Here is a 21740-nt window from a genome sequence, read left to right as displayed (position 1 = left end):
GATATTGGGTCCTTCTGTTGAAGACTGAGGCAAAGAAGGCATCAAGTACCTCAGCCTTTTCCTCATCTTTGGTTACAATGCTCCCCTCCCCACCCAGTAAAGGATGGGGATTTTCCTTGGCCCTCTTTTTGTTGTTAATGTATTTAAAAAAACAATTTGTATTATCTTTCACAATGGTGACCACATGGAGTTCTTCTAGCTGACCTTTCACCAATCCAATTTTCTGTCTACAAGACCTGATGACATCCTTACTCTCTTCTTGAGTTTTCTGCCCTTATTTCCCAAGGTCATAAACTCTTTTTTTCTCCCCAAGTTCCAGCAAAAGCTCCCTATTCAGCCAGGCCAGTCTTCTTCCCTCATGGCTCATCTTTTGGCACCTAGGGATAGCCTGCCCCTGCGCCTATAAGACTTCCTGCTTTAAATATATCCAGCCTTCCTGGACCCTGATTACACAGAACTGTGCAGTCTCTTTAAATATACTACCTTGAGTCTCTCAAAAAAAAACCAACTCTGTTGCACCATGTTGTGGAAAGACTAGTTTGGAAGAGAGAGCAAAAAAGCCACGGTAACATGGATCCCACTCCCAGGTCAGAATCATTTCAGGTCTATGTCTTCACACCACTGCACAGCAAGGTGCACCATACCTAAAAATACACTCATGGCACAGTATAAGGTAGCAAAAATGGAATGTGAAACTGAGGTGTAGGTGTTACGGGAAAAAAAAAACCAGCAAGAGGAAAGGAAAAAAAGATACTTATTTCCATAAGAAGCTCAGGCCTGTCATCACATCTGTCATCACCACCTCTCCTGACACAGTCCTTAAACACTGAAGTGCCTAACAATTTCCTTTTTTCTGCTTCATCCTTTATTTTTTTAGTCTTTGAAAGCATCCTCTGCTTATTCTGGTGTCTGAGCTTCTTAGAATATCATCATGAAGGGACAAAGATTTTTATGAAACCAAACAGCAGTGACTGTCCTATGAAGAGGGCTGAGAGAGTCAGGGTTGTTCAGCCTGGAGAAGAGAAAGCTCCAGAGAGAACTTAGAGCAGCCTTCCAGTACTTAAAGGGGCTACAAGAAAAATGGAGATGGACTTTTTTCAAGGGCATGTGGGGATAGGAAAAGGGGGAATGAGTTCACTGAAAGAAGATAGATTTAGATTAGGTATTAGCAAGAAAATCTTTACTGTGAGGATGGCGAGGCACTGGATTGGGTTGCCTGGACAAGCCTGGAATGTTCCATCCCTGGAAGTGTTCAAGGCTAGGTTGGGTGGGGCTCTGAGCAACCTGTTCTAGTGAACGGTGTCCCTGCCCTTGGCAGGGGGATTGGAACCAGACTGCTGCTATATAATGATTTCCATTGTTCCTCTAAAATAATTTGAACAAAGAGGGATAAGAGTTACTGCAATAGAACATCTAATATATTACTTAATACACTGTTTGGGGTTTAAGTCTTATTAATGTTTTTTTTTCTATTGTGGTTTGGGTTTGCGTGGGGTTTTTGTTGTGGTTTTTTTTTTTTTTTAATCTAAGAGAACTGTTTTGGAAAGAGATCAGTAATTTATCCACAATGCCTCTTTATCTCAGAATCATTACTAGTGAATTTGAAGATCAAATTACATGAAAATGCCAAACATGCAAATTATTTCACTGTACATTACCTAAAGCATAAGCACAAAAGGTAGTAAAAGCACTGAACAGCCACACCCAGGTGGGAACAAGTCCAGGACTGGTACCTGAAAAAAATGGGGTAGTGAGACAGTGTAACAGGGGTTAACATCAAAGAAATCCACCAAGATATGCATATACATACAAACTAGCTGCCACTGATTAACCCACTGCATCAAACATATTGAAATATTTCAGTCTGACCTTCAGGCATCGGTGAACTCTATCAAAGAAGCACTGAGCAGGCTTGAATGTGTTTACACCATAAAGGACAAAAGGTAGCAGAGAGTTTTTTTGGTCCTGAAATGACTCTAGTACTGCACAAAAGAATGATAGTAACTAGGCAAAAATATTCATAGGTCATGGGAAGACTATCCATTGAAAAATTAGTTAATGCTCATGTAATACATAGGAAAAAAAGAGTTTTCAAGCATGATTATCAGTGCCAGTCTGGGGTTTGTGTAACACTTTTACCACACAGATCTGAACAGGAAGTTTTTGTCCTTAGGTTAGCAGAAATATTAGCACCCTCTTTTTTTTTTCCCTTGAGAAAAATGAAAAGCTAGTTGAATTGGACAGAGCCCAGGGTTACTGTTCTTGCTCTGCTGATAGCATTAATCCAAGGTTATTGTGGCTCTTTTAAAGAAATTGATCCTTTTTCCAAACAGACTGCTACTTAACTTAAACATCACTCAATACTACATCAATACTCAACTACTGTAAATGCAGAATCCTCTCAGGTTTCTGCCATTTGGCACCAAACACAGGGAATTCCTGCATACAGAGGTGTGTCCTTGCCTGAACGATGCCAGGAGATGCCAGCACCTAAAGCAGTGCCCTGACCACCTTTCTCCCAGTGCCTCATCTTGCCATTCTGAAAGAAAAGATGACCATTTCTGACTCCTAGCTGCAAATCCACAAACTGTACCATGAAAACCAACTGTGCAGGAAATTGGGTCTTTTATTTCTGATCCTAGGTATATGATTGATATATGATACTCCAAAGGCCCTTTAGGTTGCATGAAAGTTTTCCATAAACTGGGAAATGATGGGTACTGTTCTCATATGGACTCAGGAAGAGCTTGCAAACTACACATACAGGTCTCAACTCTAGCAGACTTAATCACCATTTCAAATGTCTTCAAGTTCCATGTATAGCTACTGAGAATGTGTCAAGTTAACATCATCCCATTAAAAAGATCTGTTCTGGACATTCCTTTATTACAGGACTGAGTAAATATCATCTGCATGGGTAAAAAAGCACCAGGTATTCAAAAACGAGCTCAGACAACTATATATCAAGCTGGTCCTGAAAACTTTTGAACCCAAACTGCTAACAAGTATCCCTGCCTCTAGAATTGCTATGATAAATGTAAAACACTACACACCAAAAGGTACCTCCTGAAGATAACCACAGGCATAAAAAAAATAAAGGCAGCTAAATGTAGTTGTTTCAGGAAAGAAAAGTGTTATCTTCCCTTAATTGTCTACTTTGAAGAAAATCAAAGCCTTTTATCTCTCTATATTTTACATATTAATCACCTGGAAGATTCTTACTACTTTCTGTGGGCTCCAACAGCTGGTCTGAGAAGCCCAAACCAAACATGCCCGACAGTCAGAAGCAATAAGGTCCAAAACATTTTGACTTGGTCTACAATGAGGAGCAAACATGGACTTGGATTTTAAAAGTCATAGTTTGAAGAGACATTTATTTAGAAACTACGTTTTTGTCTAGAGGCAGTCTTGAATAGGGGGTGTGAATATGAAGAGAAATGAAAGGGAAGTTAACTCCTTCAGGCATCAGTTTAGGTATTAGCAAATGTGAAATCAATGAAAATGTTATGAGGTAGGAAATATGAAATCAATTAAAATGTTATGAAGAATATGCAGGTGGATTTTGGCTGCATATTTAAACCCTGGAATAAACTTTAAATATAATGAAATCTTACCGAAGACTTCAAGCAGCATATGCTGAAAAGCATTTTAGGGATAAAATTAAGATTTTTCAATAAAACTATCTAAATATAAAATGCTATGTGTGAGGCAGGTTCTCCTATCTGCACTTATAGGAACCTCATTTAGATAATAAGTTTGAAGTCTTAAGGAAGCTTCAAGTGTCTAAACATCCCTGCAACATTCAGAATTCTAAGCAGTTCAGTAATTCTGAAAAATTACAATGTGAACATATTTACCTGAGGCAGTGTAGTCCCAGTCATAAAAAGATATTAGAAAATAATTAAATAAAATCATGACAAATCCAGAGAATGTTAACAGGTTGGGAGCAATCCACAAAGGCACTATCTGTTAAAAAATAAAAGGAAAAAAAGAATCAGAAAATTTTTGTTTCAATTGTACATCTTATATTCAGGAAAGAAGGTTTTATATGACATCAGCAATGTTCAGATTTGTGTATATTTCTCCACTTTCAAATTAAAATATGGTTTTAATTTCTGAAATTTATTTTCAAATGGAATCCTTTTGCCTGATTTTTGTGAATGCAGTAAGAATGACATCCTTAAAATGTTGTACTCCCTTTAAAATGTTGTACATTATCCTTATTTACCCAGCTTCCAGGGAAAGCCTTTTGTGATCAGCTGTGTCAGGACTGAAAGAAGACTGCAGCACCCCAGTGTGGTAATTCAGCATCCACGTGGCAGGTTTTTTAAGCGTTGTATTCCCACACTACAACAAGGAAAGTTCTTCTTCCAAAGTACGTGAATAATTTCTTACTCAAAACATCAACAAAATCAGACCCTGCGTGCATTACACTTTTAGACTCAGATGATCTCCCTGTTACAAGCATCTCCCTGTTCTCTAGATAGTAACTTTCTGATGGTGTCCCTCTTTACTCATCAATTACAAACACTCCATTAATTCATTTTCCTTTGGAGGGTGCTGAAAAGGACTCTGCCTTCACTTAAACCTCTTTGTCCCAGTAACCATTCTCAGGCACTCTTCCCTGCGGCTTCAAGGTGCTCCTTACACTGAGACAGGAATCCCTTTTGAAAACACTCTTCCCAAGTAACACAGTTTCTCCAGAATATTTTTTGAAATAGCCTACACAGCTTTCTACATGATTTTCAGACAGAACATATTGGCAGAAATACTAAGTATCAACACCACCATCACTCAAACACATTAGCAATATATTTAAAACACAAAACCACTGGAGGGTTATAATTAAATTATTTGGAGTGTCTAAGGACTCAGAATGTATATAAAGTACTTCAACACTATAGAATAGTAAAAGAAAATATTAAAGAAAATCAAATCAAATAATTCCTGATACTAACAGGAATACTAAATTATATTACAATAGTATACTATAACTATACTAACAATAGTTTTGAAATCAAATGTTTTGTTAATATCTCTGAACTAGCTAGCTGAACAGACAGATGAATATACATTAATTTCTTCTACTACAATATTTACTTAAACTTACTTTTAAAATCTGAATGCTTCAACTGATTAACTATCCTGACTAGACTATCTTTTTCAACTGTAGAGCAATTTGTAATGTTCAGGAGAAATTGTGAAACTGATGGTGTACAGACTAAGTGTACACTTCCAGAAATCAGATTAGAGTTCCTGAACACTTTTCCATTACGCTTCTTAGACGTTTTCTGTAATAGCATTGGGAAAACTATTGTATCTGATATTTGCTTTCCTTATCAGCAGGATTTTATCACTGATTTTAAAACACTGTATGTCAGCTCGCAAGGTATTTAAAATACACCATAGAATGCATACAGCAACAATTCAAAAAATGTAACATATCTGTCATTCTGAGTGTTCAAAAGGGCAAATCTAAACCTCTAAGAAAAGGGACAGCAAATGTCCCCTGAAGTTCCTTTTGGAGAGCATCTAAGGAGGAACCCTTCCCTGCATAGTCTCCTTTTCTTACACTGGCTGCCTTGAGGATATTGGGTCCTTCTGTTGAAGACTGAGGCAAAGAAGGCATCAAGTACCTCAGCCTTTTCCTCTTCTTTGGTTACAACGTTCCCCTTCACATCCAATAAAGGATGGAGATTTTCCTTGGCCCTCTTTTTGTTGTTAATGTATTTATAAAAACACTTTGTATTATCTTTCACAGTGATGACCACTGTGCATGCTCAGCATGCAGCGACAGCCGCACCTCTTGCCGTTTTGCCACCTGAGGATGCAGAAGATGAATCTCCTGCTGAGGATTTATCTGGTATCTATGACCTTCCATGAAATAAGAAGCACAGACACAAAAGAAAAAGAAAAAGAAAAAGAAAAAGAAAAAGAAAAAGAAAAAGAAAAAGAAAAAGAAAAAGAAAAAGAAAAAGAAAAAGAAAAAGAAAAAGAAAAAGAAAAAGAAAAAGAAAAAGAAAAAGAAAAAGAAAAAGAAAAAGAAAAAGAAAAAGAAAAAGAAAAAGAAAAAGAAAAAGAAATCTAGATTTGCCTCTTTTAATCTAAATCATAGAATCATAGATCAAAGGAGTGCTTTAAGATGCTATGGATGAAATGTTTACATGGATAGACATAGATTAACTGACTGCTTCTTCCTGGATGATTCATCAGAATTGTTGGCTATTAAACCAAGTGGGGCACCACAAACGTCTGCTTTCTAATTAGGCTCATCATTCTAAACAGTCACAATATCATTTTAAACTTATTACTGGAAATTATTTATGCCTCCATGGTGCAAACATGAAGAAGCTATTTTAACCCACTTTCTTGCTAGCTGTGTATTTTAAGAAGGAAACCTTCAGAGGATGTTTTTATAGTTGCAATCCCTTTGGCTAACAGACACACCATGAAAAGCAGTCACAGGAGTTCTGTCCTCAGGAAAACAGACTCTCCTGCAGTTAAACCCTTAAGCATGTTCTTTTGATCCTTACCGAACCTAATCTGTCTAGGTATTTGGAAAGTACTCCAGTTGCAAAATCCCTTTTGTTATATTTAATGCCCCTTATCCTTTCGGTTGGCATTACACTACCATCGCCCTACTTCATAATTAGAAAATCATAGGGTGTTCAAGATTAACTTCTTACACACCTTGGAAAAATAGAGCCTGAATTTATTAGTATGCTATAGAAGGATGAGCTGCAATCTTTATTATCTAATTAACAGACAGTAGAGGTCTAATACATCAGTGTGCTACATGATTAATACAACTGGAGGTGCCATGGGGAGAAACACATCTGCTCCCCTTGTGTGCCTGAACCTTTTAAAAAACTCTTAGTTCCACAAAGTATTAACTGATTTCTGTTTCTCTGGGTCTACAGCCATTCATTCTAAAAGCGTTAATATAAAGAGCAAATGCTTTAATATAGCAACTATTTGGATAATAAATGGTTAAGTACACATTTCTATAAAGCTCTGTTCAAACTTCACTATGTCACTTGAGACCACTAAAATGCTACTCTTGCCCAATTCTGGTGATAAAACCAAAGTTCATAAAGGCAACAGAGGAGAGTTTAATTGATTTCAGTGATGGTGGCATACACCTGTGTATTTCAGTGGGATTTCCTCCTTTTCCTATCATTGTCCAGCATCCCCACCAGAGATAAATGAGCTAGGTTATGACAATATGTTTTCAGCTCACAGATTCACAGATCTTTAATGTCAAGCTCTTCTTAATTTCTTATAACATAGGAAGTACATTTTACAATGAATAGTAATGTCTTATAACATAGGAAACACATTGTCCAATGAATTCTGTGTTGTGTAATACAGAGAAACTTGTGTTGCCATTAGGATTAAACAGGCATATGAAAGGCAAGACCAAATCCCAAGCCATTGTTCTCATGGTTTGTTTCTTTGGGTTTTTTTTTTTGCTTGGCTCAGTGAATTTAAGGCTGGGTTTTTTTAAGTCCTCTAGAATCTGGTAAAAGTAGTCCATGTGGATTTTTTTATTGTCACCAGTTTAGAAACTAAAAGATAATTAATTAATATCTGAAAATGAATGTACCAGAATGTCTAAACTGAGTGAACGAACTTCTAGCCATCAAGATGCACACTTGTACTGCCCAGTTTTGAATTAACATAGTAGATGTAAAACATTTTTTAAAAATTATCTTTAAATTATCCTGATTTCCCTATTGCAATGTGTTGTTCAGGAACAAAACTATTACAGCAAACTTGCATTCCTACTGATATCTTACAAACAGTTATATTGTGGCCAATCATTTTGGTGCTCTTGCACTTCTCATTTTTGTCTCTAGGAGCAACATGGACTGTACTGCAATCTCAGTTAAATACTGCTTTTCCCTTTGTAGCTGTGCATTGCCAGCTCCTCTGCAGGACTCTGATTCTACATGGCAGTATATTTAATGTTAGAATGACTAATCCTACAAAAGCTGAGAGCAATATAATTTCCCTTTGAATCCTTGTGACACATCATTGAGAAGAATTCTGTAACCCTCTTGCACCAGACGGCAAAGTGGAACATTCACTGCTGTATCTTCAGGATTCAAACCAAACCAAAAGGCACAGTGCACACAGCACTCAGTTCAGTCTTTGGTTCTGTACTCAGATTGTTGAAATAGGTTTTAAGTTCTTTGCTCTGGTTTGGGTTCTCCTCTGGCAAGAAGTGAATTAAATCATGCTTACCTAAAACTCCAAGAGATTTTAAAAAATCTAAGGAGGTTACACTTTTTATAGGACCTATCACCCTAAGCTACATGGGAGTATTCAATAATGTTGTTTTTCTTCTGGTAAAATGCTGCAGCCATTAGAAGAACTTATCTCCAAAGGAAGTTTGGCATTGACAACACTCCCTCTTCAATCTGGTAGCAGATGAATACCCACCCATCTCCTAAACCAAAAGGCCCATGCACAGTAAAGCCTCTATGCATCTCCCATGCCAGGGTACTGGAGGGGCTTTTTTGCCTCATTGTTTTCCTCAACATTATGATGGGAACAAGAACAAAGTGTCTGAATTGAATTACTGAATTCAGTGTCATATCTTTGAATTGCTTTTTCCTCATCCTATGTTCAGGTTTTTAATTCTTCATTTGGGTCATATAAACACCTTTCATTAAATTACTTTGAGGTTATGAATTAGAAATTATGATTTTCCTGCCATATCAAGAATAAACAACATGTGAATTATAGAACCCAAAGATGGCAGATCCAACAGCACTCAGACCACATACATCCTTTTTTGTTTGTGCAAAGGTTTATTTTCAAGTCTGCTCTGATCTAAACGCTTCCTGTAATGAGGCAGATGCAGAAGTCATTGCTTCCTTGGAGATCAATAAAGTGCATATTTATTTGAGATACAGATTTTGGTTTTGATTTTTTTTTCAACAACAGCATAACTACCTGTCAGTGGTTTATTTTTAAAAACTGCAGATTGTAATGAATTCAAGAGATGGCATCTCCCAGTCGTTATGGTGATCATGGTAACCACTCTCATTTTCAGCTTCTGAGAGGAACGCCTGGCTCCCTCAAGCAAGTCCCCTTGGGAGAAAATGAGACAGCACTTGCATAAAATCATATGCACAGCACAGAGAAAAAGCCATGCTGTTGTTAGGCAGCATATGCTGCACAAAAATAATCTGTACTAACTAAAACCATCCATGTCTGCAAAGCTGTTTAATGAAAGATGCAATAATGAAAGATGTAAAAAAGAAATGGATTCCTTTTCTACAGCGAGCAGAAAAAAGAAACAAGTCCTTTCTTTCTAAAAAAAATAATCTCAACACAACAGACTCACCTTAAATACTGCTATATATCTGCAACATTTGTTTTCTTTTATCAGATGTCTTCATTTCAACGTTATTGATCAATATGTATTTTTAAATGAAAATGCATGCTATATTTAAAGCAAATTCTTATATTAACATGTCATGTTTTTATTAAATGAAATTCTTACCTTAATAATTTTATTCCAGATGGGCTGCATAATATACACAGATAAAGGATTTGTATCCACAGCACTGTACTGTGAGGAAAAAGCACACATGTTAAACAAAGCACTGAACAAAGGCTATTTTTCCAGGACTACATATCCTTCAGCATCTACGAGTACTACGAGCATCTACACATCTACGAGACTGGTGTAAATTTATTTTATTCTGATCTGTATAGGTTTTATTTAATTTAAAAGTACGGGCCTGGTTTTAAATTACCTTGTTAGCATCTCTATGTATTAACACAAAGGTTTAGGCTTGTGAAATGCTAAACAGCTCTGCAGTCACATTTTCCTTCTAAATTCTTAATTATTTTACAACCCTATAAGATTCTGCATTTCCACCATATTTTGGATTGACCACATTTATTTGCTCTACTAGTAATGCACAGTCTGAGCACCAGTTCATTGCCAGTTTGTAGGATAGATAGTGAATATGGAGTATGCTTGTAGGTGGAATATTATCTTGCAGAGATACACAGCTTTTGTCATAGTAACACAGTTGCATTTGCACTATGCAAATTCTTGTAAGGCAATGTTATTATAAAAATGTGCTCTAAAATAGCACAGTTCATTACCACAACAAAATTTCTCTGTTGGACAGACTTGTAAATACATGTGCTTTATAAATTCCAGTAAGTACATATCTATATCTTTTGTAAACAAAATATTTCAGAAATCCAAGGCCACCCTGAATTGCTGTTGTCTCCCTTTTTCTCAGAGGACAGCATCAAGTTTGATCCTGCCTTGAGACTGCAGAACACAGAATAATCTGAGGAAGAACAATCTTAATTGATAATACCACTCAAAACCATGTACTTGAACCCTGGCAGATAGGCACTGGAAGAGGTTATCCATCATTGGGGTGGTACATGTAATTATTTCAGAAATTCTTGGACTTGAAAGTGCATATATGGTTTAACGCTGCTAGGATGATGCACGTGACTCACAAAGATTCAGATATATCTATATATAGCACTGTCCAAACAGCATGTGCAGAAAATGGGAGTAAAAAAGGAATGTTAGACCTCAGTTTGACAAAGCTGTTCACTTGCAGAAGAGCTGATGACAAAGAGTCTCTTTTCACATAACTTCAGCTAACAGTTAATTGTCTCTCCATATATAGTTAATTTATTGACCTCTCTTAGCCACCTACTCTTTGGAGGAGACTGCACTCTGGAAGTACCTGTTCCAAGACATCAATTATCAAAGCAACTTAGGCACTTGTCTTAAACTCAGGTACCTACATATGAAATGCTTAGGAGCTCTTCCATACATTTCCTTTTTCTATCTGAATACAAAGTATATGTTTTAATTACCTTCTGGACACAACAAAGCATTCACATAGTAATTCTGTGTGATCAAGTTTAAATCACAGATCATAAACAAAGCATCTAATAAAATTATTATAACACAGCTATACATTGTAAATACATACTGACGAATATCAAAAAAAAATCACCTAGCAGTAACCAGTCAGACCAGACTGCCTATATTTCTAAAGAGAATAAATTTTTCAGTTTAATGAAGTGTACATCACTGATATTAATTTTTCTAAAAATGCTCTAAGTGTTCACTTTGATGTGTCATTTTTCTGCTGCTGCCACCCATATTACTTAATACACGATGCAATTTTGTCATCATCAGATTTTCCACCAGAATATATATTAGATTTTTTAAATACCTTACTTCATAAAAACATAATTTGCAGGTAAAACTTAAGTTTTCATTATTCTGTATGTATTTGCAGGTCCAGATGCTGTATTTATCTTTCAAACACTGATTATTACAACTGTTTGAACTTTTGGTAGTCCAGCTTGTATGTGAATTACCAAAACCTGTGGGCTTTGCTTACATTTATGCCAAAATTAACAATAATACTACGCCATACAACACCTATGCCAACAGACCAATCAGCTAGTTCTTAATTCACATGAGAACTATGGAAATCCTCTGAAAATTAAGAAAATTCAAAGCATTCATTAGCACTTTCAAGGTTCCAGGTAATCAGGAGTCTGCTCAGTGTTTCACTGTGGCTACTGCCCATTTCCTTACCCCAGCTGGTGTTCCAAGACTGTGTGAGATATGGGACAATTTGCTGACCTGCAAATTGAATCAATTCACTATACCTGGATAAGAATTGTCTTGGGTTATGTAACAAAAAAAAAAAAAGTGTATTCTATGTCATCTGTAGAAAGCAGTTGGGAGATGGGTTTTTGGTTGGTTGGTTGGTTGGTTCTTTTTCTTCTCTTTATCTCTTGTAACTCCAGGGGTGGGAAGGAGGATGCCTTCTGATAATAGACCATCTGTTAAAACCAGGTGGGGCAGTGTTTCTTATCTCTTTCATCCACTTTGTCCACCCTCCAGGGGATATTTTCTGTTAATGGTCCATTAAGGCTCACCAGTGACACACACATTACACCATCCCATTGTGAGATGCTCCACCCAGTGGGGAGGAGCCAACCATTCCCTACCCAGATAAAAATGAGGACACAGGGACACCAGATATCTCCTTTTCCACTGGATTCTCAGAGGAAGACCAGACTCATCTCACCACCACTGAACCCCGTCTGCAAGATCATCTCTACTCCAACAGAACCACATCTTTCACTCCAGGAGGACTTACTTGGACTGCCTCCAACACCCTGGCCGACAGGGTGTCAGGTCGTATTCCTGACTCCGTCAGGGTTTTCTAGGACTTCTGTTTGTTTGCTTGTTTGGGGTTTTTTTGTATTACTGCCTTTGCATTTTTAATATTCCTAGTAAAGAACTGTTATTCCTAGTCCCATATTTTTGCCTGAAAGCTCCTAATTGCAAAATTATAATAATTTGGAGGGAGGGGTTTTTACATTCTCCATTCCAAGGGAAACTCCAGTTTTCCCTGACATATACCTGCCTTTCCAAACCAAGACAGATTGTGCAAAGGCCAAAATAAGTGAGTTTTACCCATGCTTCTATTTGGCATTTTCTTTCTCCCCTCACCCCCAAGTCAAAGTCATGAATAAAACCAGAAAATGCTAGTTAAACAACAACAGTAAAATGAGGCTTTCTATCCAAAATATTCACTAGCTGTTCAGAACTATTGCTTTCTCTTAGAAGGAAAAAAAAAAGGAAAATCCGTCTCATTTCTTCAAAATTGTTTTCTTATAGAGAAAATATCAGAGGATATACAGACATTATGTATTTTTTGTATTTTCTTCAATGGAAAAAGTAAGAGATTAATTGTATTTTCTTTAATGGAAAATGTAAGGTTTCCAACATATCTCTACAAAACAGACACAAACAAGACACACAGTCAGCTTTTTTGTTTGCCTCACAGTTTCCAAAGTCAAGCACCAAAAAATCAAAAGAGACCTTATTGAAAAAAAGTAGAATTACAGCCAGCTCTTGTCACCTGAAGATGTTTCAAGACACACCACACTTCATCCTGTTAATTGCCATGTCTGTGGCTGAACTGTTTGTCCTCTGGGTGGGGATGGAACATTCAGCAGATGTGCAAAAGAATGGATTTTTGCTCTTCCCTCACAATAATTTTAGCCAGACTGAAGGGAACACCCATGGAAAAATAGTTTTCAGTCATGGCAAAAAATAAAACTTGACAAATAAAGCCTGCTATACAGTCTGATACTCTGCTTTGTTCTGCTCCCAAGACACTACTAACCTCAAGGCCATGAAATCCTCAGTTTAATGTTCATGGCTACTCAGAAAAGCAAAGCACTGAGTAACATGCTCACATTATGACCAATGAACATGAATGCAAGAGTCCATTGAACCTGATGTAAAAAAAGCACTGCCATTTGCTATTGTGTAATTCTGTCATTTTCAGGGCACATACAAAAAGACAAAAGTGGAGAGGGTAAACTTGTTGGAGGTTTTTAAGTGCAAGGCTCATATAAGTACTAAGCACTTCCCTGCAAACACTTTCTGCCCCAGAAAAGGGATTGATTGTCCTTATACAAAGAAGAAGGGCTTGGAATAATCAGAAAGCTTCTCTCAATTATTTTTAAAAGAAGTTGTAACAGTTGGGAGGGAATGGCAGTAGTGAGGGAACAGGAAAAATTGCATTGACTTCATCTTACCCCCAAATTTAAAAACACTTCTTCTGGTTTTATTTAATAGCTGATATCTCCTTGAAAGCCATCTGCTTTCTCTATCAGTGTTAATGGCTTCTAGCAGAGCTAGAAATGAGAATACAGACACCAGACAGGCACATACATACATGGTGAGTTGGGAAGCACACAAGATGTGTTTTTTTTACTTTGTGTTCTGCGTCTTAATTTCCATCCAGGGGATCCAGCACAGCATCAAGTTTGTGCTGGTCACCTGTGTGAGAGGGAAAGGAAACAAGATTAAGGAGGAAGGAAGGAAAAGAGGGATAAACAATTAAGAAAAGTAACAGAAAAAAAGAGAAAAATGAGCAAAAGCAAAGGTTTGGCTACACAGAAGAAAGACAACTGCTCTGCAGTGACAGAGCAAGGCCAAACACGGAGGGGCAGAAGCACTCAGTGGTCAAGGTCTGCTCTGCTGAATACAAGCCAAATGGTACCTTCTGGCTCTCATCCACACAGCTTAGAAATACTTCCCATTATTGCAAACTGGTCACATCAGCACCGCACAGCATCTGCTGGAGGGGTCTTGGGCCTCATCATCCAGCCCCACACACCCAACACATCATTAGCATTCAGTATGTTTAAGTTCAAAGTATCTGAAACAATCTGGAGACTACACTGTAACCCAGCAATGTGGCACTTTCTGAGCATGAAAGCGAGCCCTGCCTGCTGTGCATGTTCAAAAACACAAATGCCCATGTTGGAAGAGAGCTGAAGGGTAGTGAAACCAAAAAAATTATGTGCACTGCCTCCAGAATAGACTATTTCCAAACCAAAAGCCTAGCTATTGCCTTGGAGAGAGTTTAGAGAAAACAAACAAACAAACAAAAAATCCCAAGCAGTAGTGAGCTAACCATTAATGAGAGCAGACACTGGATCTTCACTAGACTCCCTAGCCCTCTCCAGCTTTGCACTGTGGAGACATCACAAAAATGAAAGCTTGGGATGACTATGATTAGGAGAAAAATATATAGCATGTCTACACACACTTCAGAGTCAGGAGAGAAAGCAAGCTGCAAGAAATGTGGTTACATAACTACATTATATAGTTATTTCAAGTTCAGCTGCTCTTTATACTAAGAGACTATTCCTTTCCTGTACTTAAATCATCTTGTCCCAGGTAGCACCGTATTGTGCCATTCAGGCATTTACATTCACAACACCTGTGTTTTGTAAATGACAGACAAAGGGATGGGAGGCAGGACAGTGGACTCTCTTTTGCAAAAGATAAGAGGTTTTTATGGTTTAGAAAGCTGCAAAATGACCCTCCCAAACCTGGGCATGAACCAGTCACTATTTAAGAGAGCTCAGTGGGAATCACCCTTCTGGGAAACGTCTTATGCAACATAAACTTGGCTTCTGTGATACCTTACACTTCAGGAACCATACAAAAATTAAAGAAAATACTGAAATACTGGCACATCTGGTAACAATTTTCCATTAATCTTTCCAATTCCCAGAATACATTAAACATGAGGAGTTTAATTCTACTTTATATATGTTTTTACAGGTTTGTAGTTATTATGGGACACAGTCTTGGAGTCTAACAAAAGCTTCACAAAAGGAAGAAAGAGAAGCATGTTATAAACAACAGAGCTCCACAATACTGTGGATGCCAAATATGTTCAGCATTTTACGTGCTGATGTATTCCAAAACACAGTCCTGTTATTTCTAATAATAGAATCGCTTTACATTATTTCATCAGTTAGTTAATTATTCATAAATAATGGCTTGGGTTTTCTGTCTCTCACTGCTTAAATAATTTGGTGTATCCTGCACTTCCTCCCACCCACACATATATATGTACATTTTTTTTTAATTAGGCCACCAATACCTAGAAGGAGCTATAAGCCTGTACTAGGGCTGGATGCAGCTGCACTGTGAAGGAAGAGGCTGCCCAAGTTGGGCTCCTGAGCTCCTCTCTCTCCTCTCACTTTGCCCCCTTCAGTTCCATTAGCCTGTGCACACTACAGCTAGGAAATATAGTTAGATTTTCCTTCCACCTGATACTATTCCAAGTAAATACTGGAACGTCATGGTTTGTGCAATTCAACAATTCTGACTGGTATTACTAAGTCATTACTAAGTCATAAAGAAAGTTGTTATTACACAAACTACTGTCTTGGGGATGTTTTGTTGCAAAGGTACATTTATCTCTCACCCCATCATTTCCAGGAATCCTGACACACACATTGAGTCACAAGCCACATCCTTTCCCTTAATGAAGCTTGTATGGACCCATGTCCATGAGGGCATGAGCACATAGAGCTGTGGAGCAGGACAGGCTATTATTCTTGGGGACACTGGATGCCTGCCAATGGCACATCCCCTGCTTGCAGAGCAGTGCCATGGGCTTAAGATCACAGAACCATGGGTTTGGATCACAGGATCATTCAGGTCAGAAGGGACCTCAGCAGGTCTCCTCCTTCTCAACACCAAGAGCTTTACCCAGACCAGGGAGAGGTGGACAGTCAGTGGGACTGGAAGTCAGCAATCAGTTTTCAACTAACAGTAGTTATATTAAGGATGCTGCCTAGTTTCTCTTCAGGAAAAGGGTTTGTTTAGTGGGACATGTTCAAGCACTTAAAAACAAATCCAGAATACTAAAAAGAACATAGGAACATGATTAAATATTGAGCAAGGGGTAATAGAAGGCAGCTGCATTGTGCTGCTGTAAAGGAACAAAGGTAGAGGCTGGCCCAGATTAGTAAAAATATAAATCCTGCTAAAACCAAAACCTGCAGACTCTCAAGGAACTGCACAACTGATCCATAACTCGCTATTCAAAGAAGATCTAACATAGCAAGAAAGTTGATTTCAAAGGATTTTTTTGTGCAGGCTGGTCTTCCACACTTGGTGAAAGGAAACAACATATGCAGGATTTTGTGCTACACCTATTTCTGTGCACGTACAAACATGTATGTGCCAGCAGCCCTTTAAAGATCAAACAGACTAAGTACCCATCCAGCTGGAGCTCTGCCACAGAGTGCACCTAAATACCTGGGAAACCCAAAGTGGGGAAACCACTCCAGGCCCAAAAGGGAGGACAGATTAAAAGCATGTTGTAGTTTCCATAAGAGATGCTAAAGAGTGGTTCTGTAGCACATACACTGAACCCTTGTGTTATCTAATATCCTGATGTGCAAGAGAGGGCATACTCCACAGAATGATTCCTCTCTCTATAAAACAACCCTTAGAATAAGGGTTTCCTTAGACTTATTCCGAACAATCCACATTCAAATCACAGATACATCTTTGCAATTAGTCTTCTATTAAAACACAGATGAATAAACAAAAATATGTACATATACATACATATTCTACACATAAAAATAAAAAAAAATCATAATGCTAACATCTCTTGATAAAGCAACAAAATGAAACTATGCAGTTGGTATTTGCACTTTTATGAGATTCAACAGGGCACACAACTCCTTATATTGAGCATATTTGTCCCAAAAGTGATCTAATGAACCTCTGTAAATTCATGGGTGTAATATTGCACTCAAAACCATGTACAATTTCCCAGCATTGGGAAAAAGTCCTGCGGCAAGTAATATCAAATGCAGCATCTCTGTGGTGTGATTTCATTAAGTTGTTGGTTCGTTAGCGTGTGATACGTAGAGGGAAGATAATGATTACAGAACTCATGAAATGCTACATTATGTCAGCTACAATTACAACAGGATGAGGAAAAAGGAGTAATGTGTGGACGAAGATTGTCTTTCAGGATGACATATTCAGTTGGCCCTTGGCTCTTTGACACAAGACGCATGATGTAGGGACAGATATTGTAAGAGTAATGAATTATTTGGTTTATTTCACATACTATTCAACAACATTTAATTACAACCCTAGTCTTCCATCAAAGTAACATGAAAAAGACTGCAAGATTTTATTCATAGAACAGTGGGCTGTTGACTCATGGTTTTATTGAAGCCAGACAATGTTAGTTTTCACTGCCTCAAATATTCAAGGACTTTATTAAACTGCAGTGTTTGAAAAATCTTGCTACAGCAGACACAACTGATAACTGCTTTCAGATAATATTTGGAATTAAATATTAGTGAAAAAGGTATAAAAATACTATGTGGAAAAACACTATATAATAAACATGTAAAGAAAGCACTCAACATACACAAAATTGTCCACATGTAATGAGCATTATAGCATGAGCATTATTACCTGTCTCCTAACAAGTTCCTGATAAGCATGCAAATGAAAGTCTCCTATCCTAAATTTTCAAAATAATGTAAACTCCTTGTGTTACCAGAGTAGAAAGCAAAACTACAGTTAAGATGAGCAGAACTCATGATTTTCCTAGATCTCATAGTTACACTTGTAGCCTTGGAAAAGCAGAGACTTCACAGAAATCCAACCTTGTATCTGCGTGAATCCTTCCAGACACTAGTTCATTAGATTATACTCAACACACTTTGCTCTTCTGGTACCAGTCAGTATAAGAGAAAGAGTCAGACCTTGAAACATGATCATCATACATCTGATCTTGTTTCTCTAACCCTCCAAAATGAGGGCTGAGATGTAATTTGAGAGATCTTCTAGTCCAGCATGTTCACCTAATGCAGGATCACGTTCAGTATACATTAAAGATGCAGATCAAGTTTCCATGAGTTAATGACCCCATTGCTTGCAAGAAATAACCATGTCAGCACACTGAAAGAAAATACATTACCCAGAATGTTCTTAAAAAGGTGTCAGCAACTGTTTATTAATACTCAATGCTAGATTGCTGATCTTGCCTCAGAGAAATCAAGCCATTTCTTAAGACTGATAAAATGATTGCCCAATCCCCTTTAGTACCTGTTCCAGCAGGCCTTATCAGCACAAGACTGACATAGCAGACGCCTTAAATTTCTCTTTGCGCAGCCAAAACTCTCGTATTGTCTTTCTTTAAACAGGCACTCTTGAAACCAAATGGTTGCTAGGCTCTTACTCACACTTTACTCAGACTGTTGCACACAGTTCATCTTTTCTAAGCCTCTTGGTATTCATAATGTCATTCTGAGGACTGTAAGCTGTGAGCCAAAGCAGGCAGGACACATTTTTCGAGCTGATACTTGATCAGTATATCACCTACAGGAATAAACGTAACTATTTGACATATTTATGACACTTCCAGCTTAAGAACTTTTTTTTTCTTTATTATAACAGCCACAATGCTGTTGACACTCTGATCCCCTGGTATCTTTCCTGCAGTCTATTGTCTCTTATTTTATGTCCTAAATGTTGATTTTCTTTCCCTTAAGCCCTGTATCTTGTTTACTGAATTTCTTCATATTGATTTCTGGCTATTATATCACTTTTCTATACATCACTAGAGTATATCACTATACTTTAAGTATATTTTAAATCATAAACCTATTCTTCAAAACTCTTTAGTATGGTGAAAATTTTACAGTATTCTCCCTTCTGTTCTACTTAATGAAAGCATTGAACAGCAATGGAGTTGGGACAGAGAGATAACTGTGTAGGTAGAATCCTACTTGGTAGAACATCCTACTTTGACAGAAAACTTTAAATGTTTCCCTTCTCTTTAAAGATGCTTTCATTCTCTTTGAAAAAATATTTTAAACTCTTAAAAATGTTTCCATTTTGTAATGATTTCATCTTAGTTACCTCGGCTACTTTACTTATGAGAACATGGGACAATGGCAGACCCCTCACAGAAATGAAACCACTTATATCTCATTTACTCTCCCCTCCTCACCGTATTCCTTGTCCACACAGTGTTACCTGCTTAAAAAATTACTTAGAGGATAGAAACAGTGTGGGCAAAACAAGATGAAAATGTGAAACCTTAGACGTTAATTTTTAATGTTGAATCTGATTTTTAAACCATCTTTTCCAAGGCATATTGATCAAGCCTCTATAGCTTGTTCTTAGAGCTCTTTTATTCTGAAACAGGATAAAGCATCAAGGTTTTCTGGCCTGAAAAACCTCTGTGCACAAACACTGTAAAAAAAGGTGACTCAAGGCAAATATGCAAGGGGAATCCTAAGAATGAAGTGATGAGAAGAGGCAATGGCAACACGAGCTCACCACAGAAATTACTGCATTCTGGTGAGAAAGATAAAAATAAAGAGCCAAATTCTGCTTTTATCTGTACTCATCACCTGGTTGTTGCAGAACAGCCTGTTTCCAACAGAAACCCAAGCAGGCAGAAAAAAAGGTAGCAGTGTAATTCCATGGGTGCTCTTCCAGAACTACGGAATGCTGATAAAACATAAAAGTAAGAACAGCACGACCCAAGCCCTAGAATTCCAGTTGGTCGTAGCTTTTTCACTGTGTTGCTCCATGTCCTAGAGAACAGCACACAAATCAAGGATAAGAATCTTCTCTGATACAGTTGCAGCAAAGCACCGGAGCTTGCAACTGTCCTGAAATCAGCACCTGCCCACAGGCAAGAAGATGGCAGAAATATCACAGCAATTAATACTCAGGGTTGTGCCTGAACTGTCTCATTGTCACATCGCCACCTGTTTTTGATGTGCTTTTAAGCAGAAAAAGGAAAACTGAATCTCTAAAACCCCATTAACAGGCAGAATGAATGGGAATAGATTTGTAAAATAAAATAGCTATCCCTGAGGAGCCAAGGCCCATGCTATAAGGTATCACACTAAACTGGTTCCATTATAATACTATGGACTGACTGTACTGGCTGTATTTGTGTGTTTGTTGTCCGGTTTAGGTTCATCCTGAGGGAATGTGTTTTTGTGCTCTGAGGTCACTCTGTGATGTAAGCCAAAGCTTGCTAATTGGGGAAAACTTGCTTCAAAAGTCTAATATACGTGGAACTAACATGGTAAAGAGTGCTGAAGTCTTTGCATTCATTAGAGGTCTGCCATTCCCTTAGCAAAGAACTGTGCTGGTTTTGTTGCCAAGGCCCTCCTCCAACTGCAAACAGGAGACAGACAGTGCCTGAGACATACAATTGGATCATTCATGGCAGAGAAATGAATTCAGCTGTGTGAAAATTTTGAAAATTGAACAGCATTTTTTTTCAGGCCATATTTACAACATATTTAATCAACAAAAGGAGTTGATTACACAGATTATTTTTTAAGCTGTGTTACACTCAGCAGATAAATTGTGCAAAGTATGGAGTATGTTAAGCCCCTAATGCTACTGTGAGTACAATGCTGCAGTGTGATGTATGACAGAGAGATGGATCCCACTAAATCTAAGGTTTACTATGCATGCTTCAAGTCCAGAAGCAACACATTGTTTTAGTTCAATATTGAATGTATGCTCATAGATCCTTTCAGAGATTACCTAGTTCTTCACAGGGCCAACACACATATCCCTCCACACTACCCCAGAACTGGGTTCACCAGGAAACACAGTGCAGAAATAGCCAGGAGGTTGTGAGAAGAGGTAACCCACGTGTGCTGGCCACAGTGGTCAGAGGTTAGCACCCCTTGAGTAGGCAGCAAAGGAAGCAGCAATCTCCTCCAAGGGGCTGGGAAGCTGGAGGAGCAGGATGCAGTAAGGCTCTAGGCTGAAGGGGAGGAGATGGCAGCCAGAGGGCAACAGGAGGTTGAAGAGCATGTGTCAGGCCTGGGAGGTGGTCAGAAAAAAGCTGTGGCAGCCCTAGGTATGGGAAGGTGAAGGACAAGAGATGGTGGGAGTGATTAGTGTCTTCTTGCTGCACCCCTTTTGTATTTTTGGAGTACTTTAGTCCAGTGTGAGCAGCATTTAGGAATAGGGAGAGCTGCCATCACCTGCCAGCTCCTCCTGCAACTTGGAGCACCAGGAAAATGGTGCAGATACCTGACCAGCTCATTAGCACCAACCTCATGTAACTGTACTTCTCTGTGTGAAACCTGTGCCATTTGGATTTATTTATTTCCAGTCACAAGTCACCTCAGATAACACAAAACCATTTTATTTCATCTTTCTAAAGCCTGCACTTACTAGAATTTTTTTTCAGAACATAGTAGAACAGATACTTCTTAAGTATCTGTGTTGGCCGATGCTTACAGTTAAGAAAATTACTCTACATAGTTTCTTTGCAATGCTCTTGAGAAACCAATATATTCAAAGGACATGATTTGATATG

At 38.0% G+C, this 21740-nt stretch overlaps 1 protein-coding gene across 1 annotated transcript in view; it reads right to left on the bottom strand.

Moving 5' to 3' along the window:
* LOC134549129 (ethanolaminephosphotransferase 1-like) overlaps positions 1 to 21740 on the bottom strand; it is a 58196-nt gene that overhangs the window by 33807 nt on the left and 2649 nt on the right. The window contains exons 2-4 of the mRNA XM_063394593.1: positions 9515 to 9583; positions 3858 to 3966; positions 1659 to 1733 (exon numbers count right to left, since the gene is read on the bottom strand). Coding sequence (XP_063250663.1) covers positions 1659 to 1733; positions 3858 to 3966; positions 9515 to 9583 — 253 coding nt within the window. The remainder of the gene's footprint in view (positions 1 to 1658; positions 1734 to 3857; positions 3967 to 9514; positions 9584 to 21740) is intronic.

Source organism: Prinia subflava, chromosome 1 (genome assembly GCF_021018805.1).
Source record: "Prinia subflava isolate CZ2003 ecotype Zambia chromosome 1, Cam_Psub_1.2, whole genome shotgun sequence".
Taxonomy (NCBI): Eukaryota; Metazoa; Chordata; class Aves; order Passeriformes; family Cisticolidae; genus Prinia; species Prinia subflava.
Note: the sequence above shows the minus strand (reverse complement) of the source record. Positions and strands in the feature narration are given on the sequence as shown.